Source organism: Mizuhopecten yessoensis, unplaced genomic scaffold, assembly GCF_002113885.1.
Source record: "Mizuhopecten yessoensis strain PY_sf001 unplaced genomic scaffold, ASM211388v2 scaffold10771, whole genome shotgun sequence".
Classification (NCBI taxonomy): domain Eukaryota; kingdom Metazoa; phylum Mollusca; class Bivalvia; order Pectinida; family Pectinidae; genus Mizuhopecten; species Mizuhopecten yessoensis.
In genome coordinates, this window is record NW_018408713.1 from 2,342,045 (window position 1) to 2,359,245 (window position 17,201).

Consider the following 17,201-nt stretch of genomic DNA (forward strand, 5'->3'; position numbering starts at 1 on the left):
ACTTGAGGTCAAAGGTCAGGTAACTGAAGTAACCCATTGAAATCAGTTGTGGGTTTTTTATCGTAAAAATCAGAAGTGTACTCTTTCACAACAGTTACGATGTCTTGTTTAGCCTGGTAGTACTGTTCCCCAGCGTAAGAGAGAGCTTCCATGGACAGATAAAATTTAATTACACACCTTCTGGGAGTAACGCTCCCGTTCTGTTCTGGCCTCCGAGTTGTCTCACACACATTTTGATGGTGGGAAAAAAGATTTTTTATTCTCAATTTGTTGAAATCTGGGTCACCGATCCTGGATTTACCAATGAACAGGTTGACTAGAATACCCATGAAATGTGACTAATGCTTTAATCAAATCAATATCAGGCAAGTATTTAAGATGTACTTGGACAATTGAATATTAAAATCGAATTTTTCTGTTTGTTTTGTTAAAAAAAATAGATTTTTGTTTTTAGAATGATTTTTTTTTATTTACAAGATCATAAAATTGAAACATGATTTTACACTGTCATAAAATAACAAAACAAGATTCAGAAATCAAGAAATTGTTATTGTGTTTTGTTATTTTCCAAAATTTCATTCTTATCAATGGTACGTTGGCTGGTTGGTTGGTACGTTGGTTGGTTGGTTGGTATGTTGGTACGTTGGTACATTGGTTGGTTGGTTGGTTGGTTGGTTGGTTGGTTGACAGGTTTATAGACTTTATACACTTATAGGTACGTTTTAAAACAAAGGTTTTTATACCATAGGTCTAAATAATGCTAAAATGCAAAGAAAAAATGGTAGATTTCACATTCCCATGACCGACGAAAAATATAAAGCACTCGGAACAAATATAAATAAAATTTCAATTACAAGTTTATCACAAGAAGATCAATACAAACATACCCTTTTCATTGAGGTGAAAAATCATTTGATATCAACATCTGAAGAAATTTATAGGAGGTAAACGGGACATATACTGTACAGGGAAAAATCAATATAAAAACAACATTATATGTGTATAGCTAGGATGTTAAATATTCAGTGCCAGGCGGACACTCTCTCCTTTGAACAAACAGGACAATTTTGTTTGATGAAATAATGCTAACGTTGTTCCTTTTCAAAACAAGTGTATTCTATTCTAAGAAGCATAAAGTTCAGCATTTTCCAGCACTTTTTTGTCAATATTAGAATTGATATTTCTGATAGTAGATATTTTACTTTGATTATGTCACAATGCATAAAACATTTTACATTAACTCATTCACCCCTGAAATTTCATGATGAACTATTCCAACCTTTGAACTGGAAGAGTTCAAATGTGTCTTCCGGGGTGAATGAGTTAAGGATGCATGCTACCTTACTGTGACATACTTTTCTATTCAAAAAGAGTTCCACACTATAATGATATGATAAAGGGAGATAACTTTAAAATGAATCATCAGTATAATATGTAAGGTAGTATATACCTTTTAGAAAGACCTAAGTTATTCTGTTGAAGCAGTAAAACTCTTTTTCTAAAACAATTTCTTTTTTCTAAAACAATTATGTCAATAAAAAAGACACTTTTGATGTATGTGTATGATCTACTTTTAATTCGTAAAGCTCCTTATTAAGCCAGCATAAATATTAACTCATTCACCCCTGAAATTTCATAATGAACTATTCCAACATTTGAATTGAATTGGTAGAGTTCAAATATGTCTTCAGGGGTGAATGAGTTAATAATTATACGTTAAACTCCATAAAACCCGCACTCAGAGAAAGCACCTACATGTAAGCCTTAACTACTCCTGTTTATTAATTAAGGTCTAGACCTTTACCCTTTATGAAGGAAGTGCCTAAACCACATACATGTATACAGACTTATATTTAATTTAAACTTTATGTATACTCGCTTGGTGGTGACTTACAACAATGTGTTAAAATATCTTTAATCCTCTAAGAGCCTAGCGTTAAAACTTTAAATAAGTTCAGCAGACAAAACAACCGTCAACAACCCCAGGTCACTGAGAGGTCTACGTAGCCGAGTAATGCGTCCATGTTGTAATAACAGATTCGGTTTTCTATCATTCACATACAGGATTGGATGAACCGGACAAAAACCGAGTATCGCGAGGGCTTTCATACAGAATTACACATACTAAGGTGTTAAAAGTTCAAACACCATATTTATCATATCTAAAATTCCACAAACAATTTGCGATAAGTCAATTTCCAGTTGACATAACAAACAAAAATGTACAAATCGTAAGTACAAACGACCTTGACAACACAATGCACTTAACTGTTATTTTCAATCTTATTTTAGTAAGAATGACTATTTTTTTTTAATAACTTCCCAAACATAGCACTCTAATAATTAATCTCTAAACAAAACTAATTGACTAGTCACAGAAATAATCTCTAAGCCAAATTTACTGACTAGTATTAGAAAGGTCTGTCTGAAATTTTAACCTCTAATATATGCAAGAGTTTTTATAAAAAAAAAGCATCAGAATTTTTCGGCAACGTAATAGCACCACAAGTATACGATCTGACAGCAACAACTCCCCTTGCACTTGGGGTTTGTATTCCAATCACGATAAGATTTTCTGCATTTTTTCCACAACATTATCATAACATTTAAAATCTATCACTTCTCCATAAATCACTACGCTACAGACCATGTGTTGCATGCTGTAAGTAGGTTTGTCAGTTTGCCGCCGGAAAATATAATTGAATTTCAAGCCTTCACTTGTTATTGAACAAATTCAAACTAAATCAAACATCAAAATGTGATAAGACATATGAAATGAGTTATTCGTGAGGATAATAAATCTATTTCAATATCAAGATATGACAATTAATTTTGACATGAATCGCTCTTCAGAAAAAGGTTAAATTTCCATTAAATGCCGTATATTTTCCAGATATTCCAGAGTTTATGTACAAATAATGAGTTCTCTATTAAATTTCAAATTTTTAATTAGTTTGTATGGACCAAGTGCCTGATGAGATAAAGAGAGATATACCAGTTTTCATTTTGTAAAGAGGCGTCGAATAGCTGTATGCGTATTTACATATTATTGAAAATAACTCCCAAGTAGGTTATCGTTAGGGTGTTTTTTGTCCAATCTCTCTTCTTTCACTTACTACCTGGAGACACTCAAGATGAAACCAGGGCAAATGAAAATATCACTCTATTTGTGTAGTATTTTAATTTAAAATAAACCTGTATATGTTTTGTACGACTTTCACTGCGTGACCTACACTGTATAAACTTGATGTAGGTGTAGACTCTATGTACTTGCTTATTGACATTGACTACAAAGGTTTCAGCCTTATCAGGGCAGTATAATGTCAAACCGGTTTAAAGAGGAAATATTTATACAATAACTATAATCAAATGAGGACAATATTAAAATTTATTTACCCAAACAGAACACAATATTAACCAAGTAATAATTTCTCCAGACACAACACAGTACTGACCAAGCTCTACGACTTAAAGTACAATGTACTGTCTATTGATATAAAACTAAACCATGGCCTGTCAACTCCGATACCTGGATGATCTGAAACCCTGTCTATTCTGACCAGTTATGTTGGTCTCCATGGAGAGTGATTGTGATAGCTTTTCGAATACCGATATAAAGAGGACCTCCAACAGGTGATATATATTTGATTACAATTTATATCCACTGCAGCAAGTCAATTTTCCTAAGTTTTGATGAGATTGCATTACAGGATAGCAATCTCATGATTCGATACTGTTTGAATTATTATTAATTTTCACAATTTGTTCAAACTTTATTCTCAACCCATAACCTACAAATTAACTCATTCACCCCTGAAAACACATTTGAACTCTTTTAATTCTAAGGTTGGAATAGTTCATTATGAAATATCAATGAGTTAAAGCAATTACTAGCTTTTCTTTGTACAAAACACAAATTAACTGGTACCGATACAATAAAAAGACTTCTCTGATTGAGAGAAAATTTGAACGCCACTGTTCTGCATACTGTCAGAAATATTAAATAGACGCATTTCAATCCTTAAATATATGTATGGGTGTTTTTTGTACTTTATGACCTTATTTGCCTACTGTATAAGGATCCCACACAATGTGACAGTGATAGGCCCCGAGTAATCAAACCTATGTTAATCTATATCTGTAGGTCAAAATGTCCAGCTCAGACCACCCTGACCCCCACTACTGACCCTATATATACTTATCAAAACCTGGTCAACTGGTCAGCTCCTGTGGTCAAGAGCAGACTTATTTATACAGGCCAAAGTCAATTGGACACTTTCAAACCTTGAGCCCCAACAAATAGATTTATAAACCTTAGAAGTGAAGATACCTGATGGGTAAACTTTGGTGTTATGTAGTATTATCACACATTTAAGAGGAAAAGAAACTTTGAAGTTGTAATTTCCAATAGCATTAAGGATGACAAAGTAAAACTAACCCATTCAGCCCTAACTGCACATTTGAACCTTACCAAATCAAAAACTGGGCAAGTCCATTTGTAGGGGTAAATTATTTAATGTACACCGAGAAATAAAATCTTAGCGGTAAATGATTAAATGTACACCGAGAAATAAAATCTTAGTATGACCAGTGTAGGGCTGCAAGCATCAGATATCAGGCTTTGGGTACAAATATGGTTTCAACTTATAATGTTCTGTCGGACAACTACCCCCGGTAGTACCCATTTGGCTGCGTGTCCTTGAACAAACCACTTTATTCTGATTGCTCTGGTGAAAAGCTTATATATATGATATAGTTTTGTCTTTATGGGTAACAGAATGCTCTAAAACCAGGGTAAGTCTGAGTTTTTTGGGTGACTCTACCAAGAAACTAGGATAAGATCTGGTTTTATGGGCAAGTCCTACCCTGAAACTGGTATAAAGTCTGGCTTTACAGGCAGCTTTACTCTAAAACCAGGAGCGTGTCTTCACGATAGACTGTACTCTGAATCCAGGACAAGGTCTTGCTTCATGCATCATTGATAATGATAAGACATAGGTTTAAGCTCTGATTCTATAGTCATTCAATGCACTGATACTTGTTCATGTGTAAGCTCTTGAACGACACAGTTTTGGACTTACACACACTACACCTCTTTTAATTTTAATACCTACTTTTTCTAAAATATTATAAATGGTTTCCTTGCATAAGGAAATTTCCAACATGACCCCATGGAATGGGGGGATGGGGACATTGTTGAAAGTAAAACACTCTTGCTTTAATGATTGAGATATTGGTACACAGAAACACAGATAAACATGTCTGCTGGTTACATACGATAGATCCTGGACCCTCCACAGGGATTTAAAAACACACACATTAGGTTATACCTACCTAGTCTGTAGACAGCTAACAAGCCCACACCTAATACTGAACCTTGGCTAATTCACATGTTGATGTAAACAGTGCTTTCTGGATGAAAAGGCCCTGAGGAGCAAATATATATTCTATTTTCACAAAAAGAATAACTTTGAATTTATAAAATTGTGTGTTTGTTTGAAAGTAATCGATGACATCGACTTCATTCCTGGTTCGTGGAGATTCTTGTTTTGACTCGAAGTTGTTTGCACTGGGCTTTACACCACTTTCAAGAGTTTCCGTGCCTTTGATCGTCCTCAACAATGCTTTTATTATAGATATGTAAATGAACGCTAAGACCGCCATCAGATTCACCTTCAGCCTTTATGCACCATATCAAAATGGAGAGGAATTTTCTATATCTTATACGTATGTTAACAGTGGACAGGATATTTCAGGTTTATATAATAAACATCACATTTACTGGTAACAAACCGTCCTGATGGAATCGTTTTCTCTTAGACCCAATATCCCATATAGTCCTCTTTTTTTTTAAATTTAAAGTTTTTTTTTTTATCTACAATTAATCACTTATACTACAACTCTGTTTGCTGGAACAATATTTTGTAGAATCACTTTTAAAGTTTGCTATCATAAACTTATTTCAAAATCAGGAAAATCCCTGCAAAACAAATTTCTCTTACAAATCTACTTACACTATAATTTCTTCTGAATTTTTTCTTTCAATGGCTAAAAAGTCAATACATCAAAATTTTGGAGTTTGAGAGGAAACAGCGACTTCCTACAGAAGTGCAATCATGAGGCAAGGTGTGCTGGCCATCAAAAGGAAGTCGTCAATCACTAACTATCTTGTTGATTTTGTGGAAATAGGAAAGTAAAGGGCTCGGATATGTCCTACTAAACAGCTGTTACAGAAGTGAGGGGCAAAAAAACAGGATATTATCAAGGGGCAGATACAGAAGTGGTAAGGGGCACAAACAGTAGAGGGGGAGATACAGGATACATATATGAATTTGGGACATAAACAGGATGGAATCGGGAGCAAATACAGGAGGAGATTAGGGGGAGATACAGAAGGTGATGAGGGGGAAATGAAGAAGGTGATTAGAGGGAGATACAGAATTTGATTAGGGGCAGATAAAGGAGGGAAACAAGGATGGAATAAGAAGAAGGTTTTGTGAGTGGGACTCTAATCCAAATATGCAGGGGTCTAAATCTGGTGCAGCATTTCCTTATAACAATAGCAGCCTCAATTTAAATCCTTCAGACATCTAGATCATGTTTCTGTGCTTGATTGTTATTTTCCATGGGTGGCCTTCAAAATGTGTTGGGTTCTGTTCGCATTGATAACCTAAGCCACTCAATCAACCCTCCTTTTCACAACTTTTACCCTCCTTTCTACGTCTGTCAAAAGAATTCCGTAGGGTAGGTATTCAATAATGTCCCCATGTCTGCTTTACAGGAGAGTAATTGAAAAAGTACTTCTTTTACAAAACAAACTGAAAGACCAAATGAAAATGAGGAGGCTCATAAAATCTACTTTTTACAATAAGTGTCTGTAACCTTCACACAGGTAGATATATTCACACAGGTAGATATATTCATTTGATTCTTTTGTACAACAGGTGTTTCTAGTAAAATTGCTTTTTGACAAAATTGAATCTTAAGCAAACCTTACTAGTGGGGAACATATAAAAAAACCAACATGATTCATGTCAAAGAAATGGTTTATTAACCCTTTAAAATTGATATTATATGGATTATAAAGAATTTCTTCATTAAAACGTTTTTTTAAAACACTAAAACTATAGTCACTGTGGTATTATACGAGGCTAGCACTTAAATTCATGAACTGATCTTTTGATTTACTGGTTTATTTATCACAATGTTCTTTTCTAACTCTTGCTAACAGTTTCAAGTGTGTTTTCCAATACTTTAATATTCACACATATCAATGGGTTTTATTCTTTTCACATCTTTTCAACAAAAAAGTATTATTTAAGGCCTACATATTTTCTTACGCATTTTAATTAGATATGCTACACCTATAAATATGGTAAAACACTATTTATCTTATAATCTAAATCAGTTTGAAATGTACATGTATTGTAAATATCAGTAATGATTGACATTATCTTGTCATATTTCATTCATAAGATCTGTGACAACATATATATATATAAAATATATGTACAGTACTAAAAAACAGTCACAGGTACATGCATTAAAATATTCGTCAAAAGTCTTGGCAGGATTTTAATAACACATTGAAACTTGACACCCCTTATGCAGTGTTTAACAAACTATGAATTAAGTGTCATGATATAACACATGCATATGAATTGTTAAAAAAATATTAAATATTTCAGACAGACTGATATGTTATTTTCAAATTCAGTATGCTCTGTGCTGGTGCGAGAAATCCAGCTATGAAATTAATACGTTAGGTATATCAATACTTAGTTTTATCCCATGAGGATAGAGTTTCATAGTTTAATTAGACAGATTTTTTTTTATAATAAACTTTGACAAAACAATGTATAAAAATATCTGTTGGAACGTCATTAATTATATTCCATTGTTCCGTGTTTTGGAGATACTAAATAACAACACATGCATTAATTATATTGTACAGTACTAAATACATGTATATATTTCATTTCAAAATTTTCTTTTGTCCCAGATTATAATTTCTTGTTACTAGATCCGCTTGTGGTTCTTATCAAAATTAGATAACAACTTGTTTTATTAAACAAAATTATAATAAAACTATTGTATGCAAATTAGAGCTGCTTGTTTGTGGTCAACACTTAGTTCAGGCTGAGACAAATGTAAATCGATGTAACACGGTTTCACAGACGCCCAGATCCTACTCAATTGTCAGGCCCATCGAGATAAGAATCCTTATCGCACCGTACAATAAACAATGGTCGCAGCACGCGCTTTAGAAACAATACCTATTGTAGGTCGAGTTGGCTGTGTAATCATCGGAACAATACAATTTTAGTCGTTTTAGAACAATACTTATCAAAATGGGTGACAATTGTAGTATCTCACAACAATTAAAATGATTCCCTCCCAAAGATCCTGAAATTTTTTCCCAGGACACTGCTGGGGATCTCTCAAGTCTGGCCTCAATTAAAATGTCCGAGCTGGATCATTTAAATTCATGGAATTCAATTGTTTTTGTAACTATTAGATTAAGATACTTTAATTTCCATTGTTCTACAAAAATTATTTATTTTCTACCTGTATAAACAGGTAGAGAGATGTCTAAATACGAATGTTTGACTAAAAGCTGGGTCGACGTAGCCTCAGAGTTAGTTCACCCCCCTAATGGTATTATGACAGTCTGATAAATGGCAGAAGACAGCCGTGCGAACAAAAAAAACTTTAGATTTGAATATATGCATGACAGAACGCCTGTCAAAATTACAGATGACAAAACTATAGTCAGACAACTGTAATTGATGGTAAAAAATATATTCATGTATGTATTTACAACCCGCTAACAATTTAATACATCAACTACCTTCAAAGGACATATTCTTATTAATTATTTTCCCGCCTTTCAAAGAACACATTCCCTCGCTAGCCTGCACAGGCAGTATAAATTTGATGTAACCTCATAATATCCTTTCTGACTGTTTCCCGATCATTTCTTTTACGATTTTACTTGAATTATCACATATTACCTTTAAAAACCCAGGAGACATATAGCTTTTAATGTTTTTTTATTTCCACATCTACGTTCACTGAAAAAACTTATTCTTGCCTGTAGACAAATTAATAAGTCCTGTGCCACAACCTGCGGCTGAGACCCATCAATTTAAAAACCTTTCACAAAGAAGTCCTTGTAATTAATTGAAGTGTGAACACATGGTCATTCAGAAATTAAACTCCGATAAAATCACATTCAAACTAATAATGAACTTAGTGACCTCACAACAAAGCTGTTCAGATTCAGACAGATCTTTTAGTATGAGATAGACTCTATTTGTATATGAATACAAAAAAGATCATTAGGGAAATTAGCGTGCTCTCACAATTTTCCAAGTGACAATAATAAAGATTTGTTGACAATGATAGTTGTTTGTCTGTATACAAATATCATTTACTGGCTGTACGGAGAGACGTAATTGATGGTAACACCCTGCAATAAAATGCTAACATCAATCTCTAACAAAAAAGAACCTCTGAAACAGATGTGACCAGCATTTAAGGCAAATCACCTCAATGCTTCCCTGAAAACTGGTTTCTAAAAGGTGTCAAAAAACTGTATGATGATTAAATTTAAACAGACTCAACCAAAATATGACAGCTAGGTCTAGACGTGGACAGAAGATGTTGATGAGAAAGAAAAAAAAAATGTTTGTTACAAATTTCTGCCACTAATTAAAGAGATAAATTATGCAGGAGTCGAACAACGTGTCTTTGTGATATTTTATCTCCGCTAGCTGATCACAAAGGGTGCTTTGAGGTCATCAATTAATGACCGATAAAATTACCTTGGCGATCGGATAATAAGAGACAGGACAATGGTCAATGTATGTTACCTGAAAGACCACAGGTCTGTCAGATGAGGTCAAGATGAAGCAACGGCCAAATTTTGTATTCATAACCCTTTGTAATCGTGTCAGTCATGAAATTTGCGATTAAAATTGGACGCGATTACTGTACGGACGCTGAAGCGGAGAATTAAAATGGACGTTGTCTTGCTAAATAACTCTCAACCTTTTATAATCCCTGAATGACCACACATATAATTAAAACTGACCACAGTTACCGAACAATGATAAAGGAGCTCTTTTTGGAAACTGACCTTAGTTATTGAACAATGGTCAAGTATCTTTTTGAAATTGACCACAGTTATTGAACAATGGTCAAGTATCTTTTTAAAACTGACCACAGTTACCAAACAATGGACATGAGCTGGTCACAACACACACAGCTGACAAGATAATCTGACGTATGGTCATTTGGCGTCGGTCAATTTAACAAAGCTGGCGTCTCTCTTTCTCTATTCCTTGCACCACTTCAAAGGTCAATGTCCCGAAAAAACATGAAAAAATTATCCATTTTCAAAGAAGCATTGGTAAATTTAGCAACAGAAAGTAATAAATCGTGTCCGTTGTTCTTTCAGAAACTTGGGTGATAACAACTGTCCAGTGTTGTAGTCCCTATCCCATATGTTCGTTGAGCCAGTCAGTGACCCCTTGTGCTTGCTACAGGAACTGACAAATTATACTAGCTACTACAAGCACACAGAAAAACCATTTTGAGATTTAAAAAAAAAGTTACAACATATTTGTTCATATATATATATATTGACAGACATCCAGAGGGTCAGAATCAACGTTCGATTAATCTCATGTTTAATGTCATTATAACCAGGGGTCAGTTAACTCAGGTTCTACTGGTTCATGGTTCAGCCTACATCTAATTCTACAATAGTAGACCAACATTTCATATACTGCAGCGGTGTTTTTGCGACAAAACTTTGACTCATAGATTATAACGGAACACCAATGACTTTAGGAGTTAATCGTAAACACAAAGATTATTGATAATCCAGATTAGGATAAGCTGGTGTATCATAATACAAATTTGGACTTAATCCATAAAGTCAAAGTGGGGTTAATACTGTTCTCAGTTCTCAGGTCTGGTTACATCAAGGTTAATCCTGTTCTCAGTTCTCCGGTCTGGTTACATCAAGGGTCTGGTTACATCAAGGTTAATCCTGTTCTCAGTTCTCAGGTCTGGTTACATCAAGGGTCTGGTTACATCAAGGTTAATCCTGTTCTCAGTTCTCAGGTCTGGTTACATCAAGGTTAATCCGGTTATCAGTTCTCAGGTCTGGTTACATCAAGGGTCTGGTTACATCAAGGTTAATCCTGTTCTCAGTTCTCAGGTCTGGTTACATCAAGGTTAATCCCGTTCCTTGTATTTTATTTTTAATAGTTACATTTATCCACCAAATTCTGTTCCTTAGATTTTATACTGTAAACCGGGACATTTTCACCCAGCCAAAAACTCGCCCTTCGCCCATGAAATCCATTTTCGCCCAGTATTAATTTCGCCCTGCAGATTTAATTACTATGTATATTATGTTGTTTTCTTATATTCCAAGTCATGAAAAATTTGCCTTCATCACAAAAGGCAAAAGTAATGAGCATTTTTCTTTGTTTTCCATGGTGAAAATACCTTATAAACTATTTGTAATATTTTGAACCCGTAGACTGCGAAACAACATTTAAAACTAAAATATTTAACAATTTCTTTACCAGGAAGTATGCATGTCCCCATACATATTCTTACGCAGTGTATCACAGCAACAAAAACACCAATCCCAATTTAGCTGAAGTTAACGAAAGCATGTGGACAAAAAAACACTTCCTGCCACACCATACTGTACCGTTTATAAATGACAGGTATTTAGATGGCTGTGCCGCTCTGATAAACAACTTGTGTGAGAGGGGCAGATATAATGCTAGAAAATTTCGATCTCCCAGGTAACGCTGTTACAGGTATCAAAAGGTTGTACAAGTGTGAATGAATGGGAGGAAGACGCCTAAATATGCAAATGAAATCGCGTTATAGTGAGTATATCGCTCTGCAATGTGACAGAGACTGGTTTTGTGTGAATTCTTGTTATCCCGACCAGCCAAGCACGCACATGAGCATACGTACACACACAGACACACTGCACCCATTCCCAATTAAAATGCACAATGTATGGTGTAGAAGATTTACAATGACAGTAATTTTAACGTGACATGATGTACATGCATGAGTGTCAAGTTCGTCTGCTAATTGTTGTCCCTACCTCACAGCCAAGATAAACCAATACAGTATACATTTTACAAAGATTTGTTAAATCCCGTCCCCACCTTACAGCCAAGATCAACTAGAATAAAGTTCATCTTCTTTTTTCTGAATGGATTATATACTGAAGAATCAGATATGGAAAAAAAAAAATGCAATATATAGTGTCAACTTTGGACATAAGACTTACATGTCAAGCTTACATGTGAAATAAGAAGTACCGGGTAGCACATCGAACTAAATCAAATTCTGTTAAAATGCTGATACTAATGTAATAGGAAGGAAGTTGTGAAAGTAATACATGCATTTGCTAGAGATCAAACACTAGATCCCAGACTTTCTAGTCAGATTGATGCCCAACCGCCGATTTAAAGTGAACTTTCTTCTAGCCGAAGCTAGTAAAGCGACTTTGACACTAATAATGTACACCGCACCAAAGTTCCCACCCTCAAAGACAACCACAACCAAGGTTCTTTTTGCTCCTCGTTAAGGGTTCTCCGCTACCTTGAACGGGCAAGGTCATGCAACCACACTAGTTTGCTATAGGAAGGAAATAGCCAAAAGAACACATGTGTACGCTTGGGATCAAATCAGCGATCCCAGACCTACATGTCGGGCGCTTTAACGCTGAGCTAAAGGGACTTCCCTCTAGCCGGAGCTTGTGAGGAGACCTTGACACTATGTACGTTACACATCCTGCACATCTCAAATAACTTTTATTTTACAGGCACCATGATTTAGCGCTAAGCTATTTATAACAAAGCGCACAGCGATTTCATAATTAGGTTATCGTAATTAAGCGCTCTCCAATCTGCAGTGCTACCGTAATATTATATGATAACAGCTTAAGTGAGTTTGTTAAACAGTATCCAAGTTCTACAGTAGAAACATTTACTTCAAGGGACGGAAATCGAGCTTATAATTGAAGCTAGGAGTCATCTCTATCGACTGTCCATTGTCCAGAGTGTCACCGATACATGATATATCAGTGTTACTTCACTGGTCAAATTTCAGCTTGACCGACTGATTTAAATGAGTGGTCAGATTTGATCCATCAAGCAATGTATTACACAGGGTATGTTGTGTAACTGCCACATCTGTTTGACCAGTGGTCAAGACTATACATATCAGGATGAAATCTATTGTCCACTTGTCAAATCTACCTGGACCATCAATAATGACCAATATCTGTAGTTGAAAATACTTGTATTTGCTATAAAGTCATATTCAGAGTCAAAATTATGTGTACTCAGATTGGAACTCCTGAGGTTCAAACAAAACTTTAAGACCTGTATCATATCTGTTTTAATGTTCACAAATTATCAAAATGTATTCCCCAAATCGAAAAATAATTGCTCAACATTTGACTAAACATTTTGATACCCCATACAAAACCACTGTAGCAATTATGATAAAGCAATATTCAAAACAGGTATCAAATACTTCAAAAACACGGAAGTTATCAAAATAATTTATCATTTTATATAAAACTTTAGTCGAAAGGTTAAATCACCAAAACCGATTTATTTCTTTTATCTTCTGGTGGGTTTTAGGTATTACTTCTTTATCTTGGGGAAAAATCAGGATTTTATATAAACTTTTACCCCAAGGCTGTTTCCAATGATGTCCTAGTCCCTTTTCATCTCTAACTGGGATTTAGAAATACAGTATGTTTCAAACACATTTTTTATCAAAAAGCGCTAAGAAAATAAAATCATCTAAGTGGTTCTATAATGATTAAATCAATCAAGTTAAACTAATTCTTGAAGTTTTATTTGAAATGAAAAAATAAATTTATATAAATTTATATAAAAGGTATTAAGTTTGATAAGTATACACCTAAAATTAATCAAGTTCAATGACTGAATGTAAATTTTAATCTGATACATTTTGCTGTTAAGGGCCCCTTAACGAGTTATCTGTCTACCTGTTGTCAGCCCGCCAGGTAAAACCCCACAAAGTGTTTACCAGCTGAACAGACTAGGTATCTCATCCTTTAGAAATCAAATCTATTTGAAGACCCCTGATAAAATGCTAACAAGAAATAGTGCAGAAATTATTTATTCATAAAAATCCACATAGAAATTTTATAACATACAGCTATATTCAAACAAAATTCCTGAAAAAAATCCATTAAATCAAATTCTGCTCAGAACTGAAGCAGTAACTACACCGCCATTTTGATATGCTGATCACAGTAAATGATTTTCGTGTCAGGTTTCATCGGGATTTCGTCCCTAATCTAGAGAGAGGGATACCACAGCAAACAACAGGATGAAAGTATAATACTAAAATATTGGCCGATCCTAAGCCCTGATTATAGCACCTGCCTCAGAAATCTCTCTAAACTATTGTGAATTTACCGACATATCATAATCCTCGGCGATTTAATCGCAAATTGAAGTCTGAGGTTCTGACAATGGGAAGGAGATAATTACGGCCCAAACGATATATCAGTACCCCTATTACCCCTATAAAAGTGACCAGATTCTGGATAGAGGATCGTCTCTATTAAAATCCATCCTGATGTACTTTTGATAGTGTCATTTTACGAGGCTGAATAAAACTGCAGTGAATTTTAATGTCAGATCCGAGACAGGTACAATATGAAATGGACACCTGTGAGATAAGCCATACAGCTTGAATACTGATGGCGATTTCTCGCTACAATCTTTTCACAACACAAGAACATATGTTTCAATATTTTCACAGCCCCTGATCCTACCGGTATAATTTTCCAATGATATATTTATATCATCTAATCGTGACAATGATAAAAGATCCTAGGACTCCGATCGTGACCCGAAACTCATCATAAAATAAGCACATGGATAGGGGCAGACCTGCTATGGGCCACACACATTTTTGTGCATCTGAAGATTTTGTGAACCGTCTACTGTGAATAAAAAAAGAATTCTTCCTGAATTAATCTAAAAATTGGCATTATCTATTCATTTAGTTGGAAATGTTGATATCAATACCAATTTCCACTGAAATAGACAGAAATTGTAACAAAAATTCACTGTAAACGTACATATTTTATTGGTAGTCTTATTTTAGCGCCTTTCGCGCTTCAAATATTGCACTTAATTATGACTGCACCAATTGAAGTTCTTGTTTATTGTATTCTATTGTATATTCTCTTGATGTGCCATGCAATTCATTTACGCCCTAATCTATTAAAAATTTGATATGTGCTAAAATTGGAGTGCACTAAAATTAGTACATTTACAGTATTTAAAGTAGTTCTACAGTATTTAAAGTAGATCCCCAAAGTAACTAAGATATTACTTTTTTTTTTTTTTGCAATATGCTTGTGTGTTAATTAAAGTTTTATTTTGCTTAACGTTGCAGTTGACCTTGCCTCCTTTCCAAGCCTTGAAGGAAAGCTATCCTGGATATTTCAGTCACGGCGGCCATTATCACAATCATCGTCTCATAGAAATAATTGGATGTTATCAAGAGTTATCCCGACACGACACATCAATTACCTCCCTTCATCATGATACGAGTGCATTGCGATTGTCGTATGCGTTTAATCGTGTCGGTGGAGAGCATTCTCTCGGGCCAGCTTACATTCATCTATCGAAATATGGCACGGACAGTGTGTTAGGTAACGATGGATTACAGTATATATACCATCCCATAGCCTACGGACCGTACCTAGCGGATAAATATGGCTATCCAAATGTGTCGAAATTACATCAACTTGATCCAATTTCAACAAGGAAAACTTTTCACGGAAAACAGGGAATTCTTCGTGTGATAACATACAAGAAGAAACATGCAAATTTACCACTAGGACATGTTGCATTGTGGGATTGTGATCATTTTCACCAAAGTAAAGATTTCATAGCAGACCACACCTTAATCACAGTGGAATTCTGGGAAACACCAGGTACCTATATTTGACGTATTATGCTTTTTAAGAAACTGAAGTAATTTGTGACCCGAAAACTATCAATAATATCCCATATATAAGTTTCTCATTCCTTAGCTGTTAATGGGATGCTAAAGTAAAATGCTGCAAACCTAGTGAAATTGTTAACTTATTTAAAAATCACTCACTTTCCAAATGAATGTGTCCCAAAATCTAATTTTTCTATGTTACATTGGCCTGACTTAGAAATGAAATTGATTAAGATGTCAAATTGTGGGTAAAGTTTCTTAGAATTTTGTTTGGAAATCCCTTAAATGAACCGCCCATTTGACCGTCTGCTCTGACAATCCACCCATCTTTTGTTGTATACCCACATTCTACCCTACCATATGTCCTTATAATAACTGAACAACAACTTCAATGAAAATACCTTCCAAGCTGTAAACGAACATACGTTTAGAGCAGATGGGCAGAGCCGAAGATAAAAGAGTTCCGATAGTCAACACCGATACTTAAAAGATTCTGTAAATACAAATATTCATTGAAAAAGCCTGCAAGCATAGAAAATGGTCAAGGTCAATAAGAAGCTTGTAATGACCAGGTCCAATATTGGTACAACTAATGGTTAAGCTGTTTGACAAACATGTTGATGATACAGTCAAATAGAGTTACATAAGGAAAGTGTACTAATCAAATTAAAAGTCAGTGTCGTAAACAGTGCATTATATTACCAGTTTGGACTAACCTCTGATTCCTATAATGAAATATGATATCTTAGGTTGTCATGACCATCTTCACTCTCTGAATGACATAATAAATAAAATTTTCAAATCTATATTTTTCGAACCCAATTAAGGATCCCAGTCCCACTACGGGCAAAACACGAGAGCTTCTTTTTAGTACATATAGTAAAATTCCCTTAATGTTGTTTTTGGTGTTTTGGTCACACATTTGAGTTAAGGTACTTTTGTTGACCAGGTAGCTTCATTGGTTAAAGCAGCAGTATAAAAATCTGTGGTCCAGGGTTCAAGTCCTGGTCTGGCCATGCTGAATTTTTAAATTCAGGATACTGTTGTTGATTAAATTTTGTTCATTACAATTTTTTCCGCAAGATAAAGTTTTCCCCTCAGAAATGATTTATCAAAGCTATAATCACACCGGAAAAAAGGTTTCCAAT

The 17,201-nt window shown here is 34.7% G+C and overlaps 2 protein-coding genes across 2 annotated transcripts in view; one reads left to right on the forward strand and one right to left on the reverse strand.

Annotated features, from left to right (window-relative positions):
* The window catches only part of LOC110462302 (anaphase-promoting complex subunit 4-like), a 94,898-nt gene that overhangs the window by 26,648 nt on the left and 51,049 nt on the right, over nucleotides 1–17,201 (reverse strand). The window lies entirely within an intron of this gene.
* The window catches only part of LOC110462286, a 31,466-nt gene that overhangs the window by 5,821 nt on the left and 8,444 nt on the right, over nucleotides 1–17,201 (forward strand). The window contains exon 2 of the mRNA XM_021516199.1: nucleotides 15,499–16,042. Coding sequence (XP_021371874.1) covers nucleotides 15,499–16,042 — 544 coding nt within the window. The remainder of the gene's footprint in view (nucleotides 1–15,498; nucleotides 16,043–17,201) is intronic.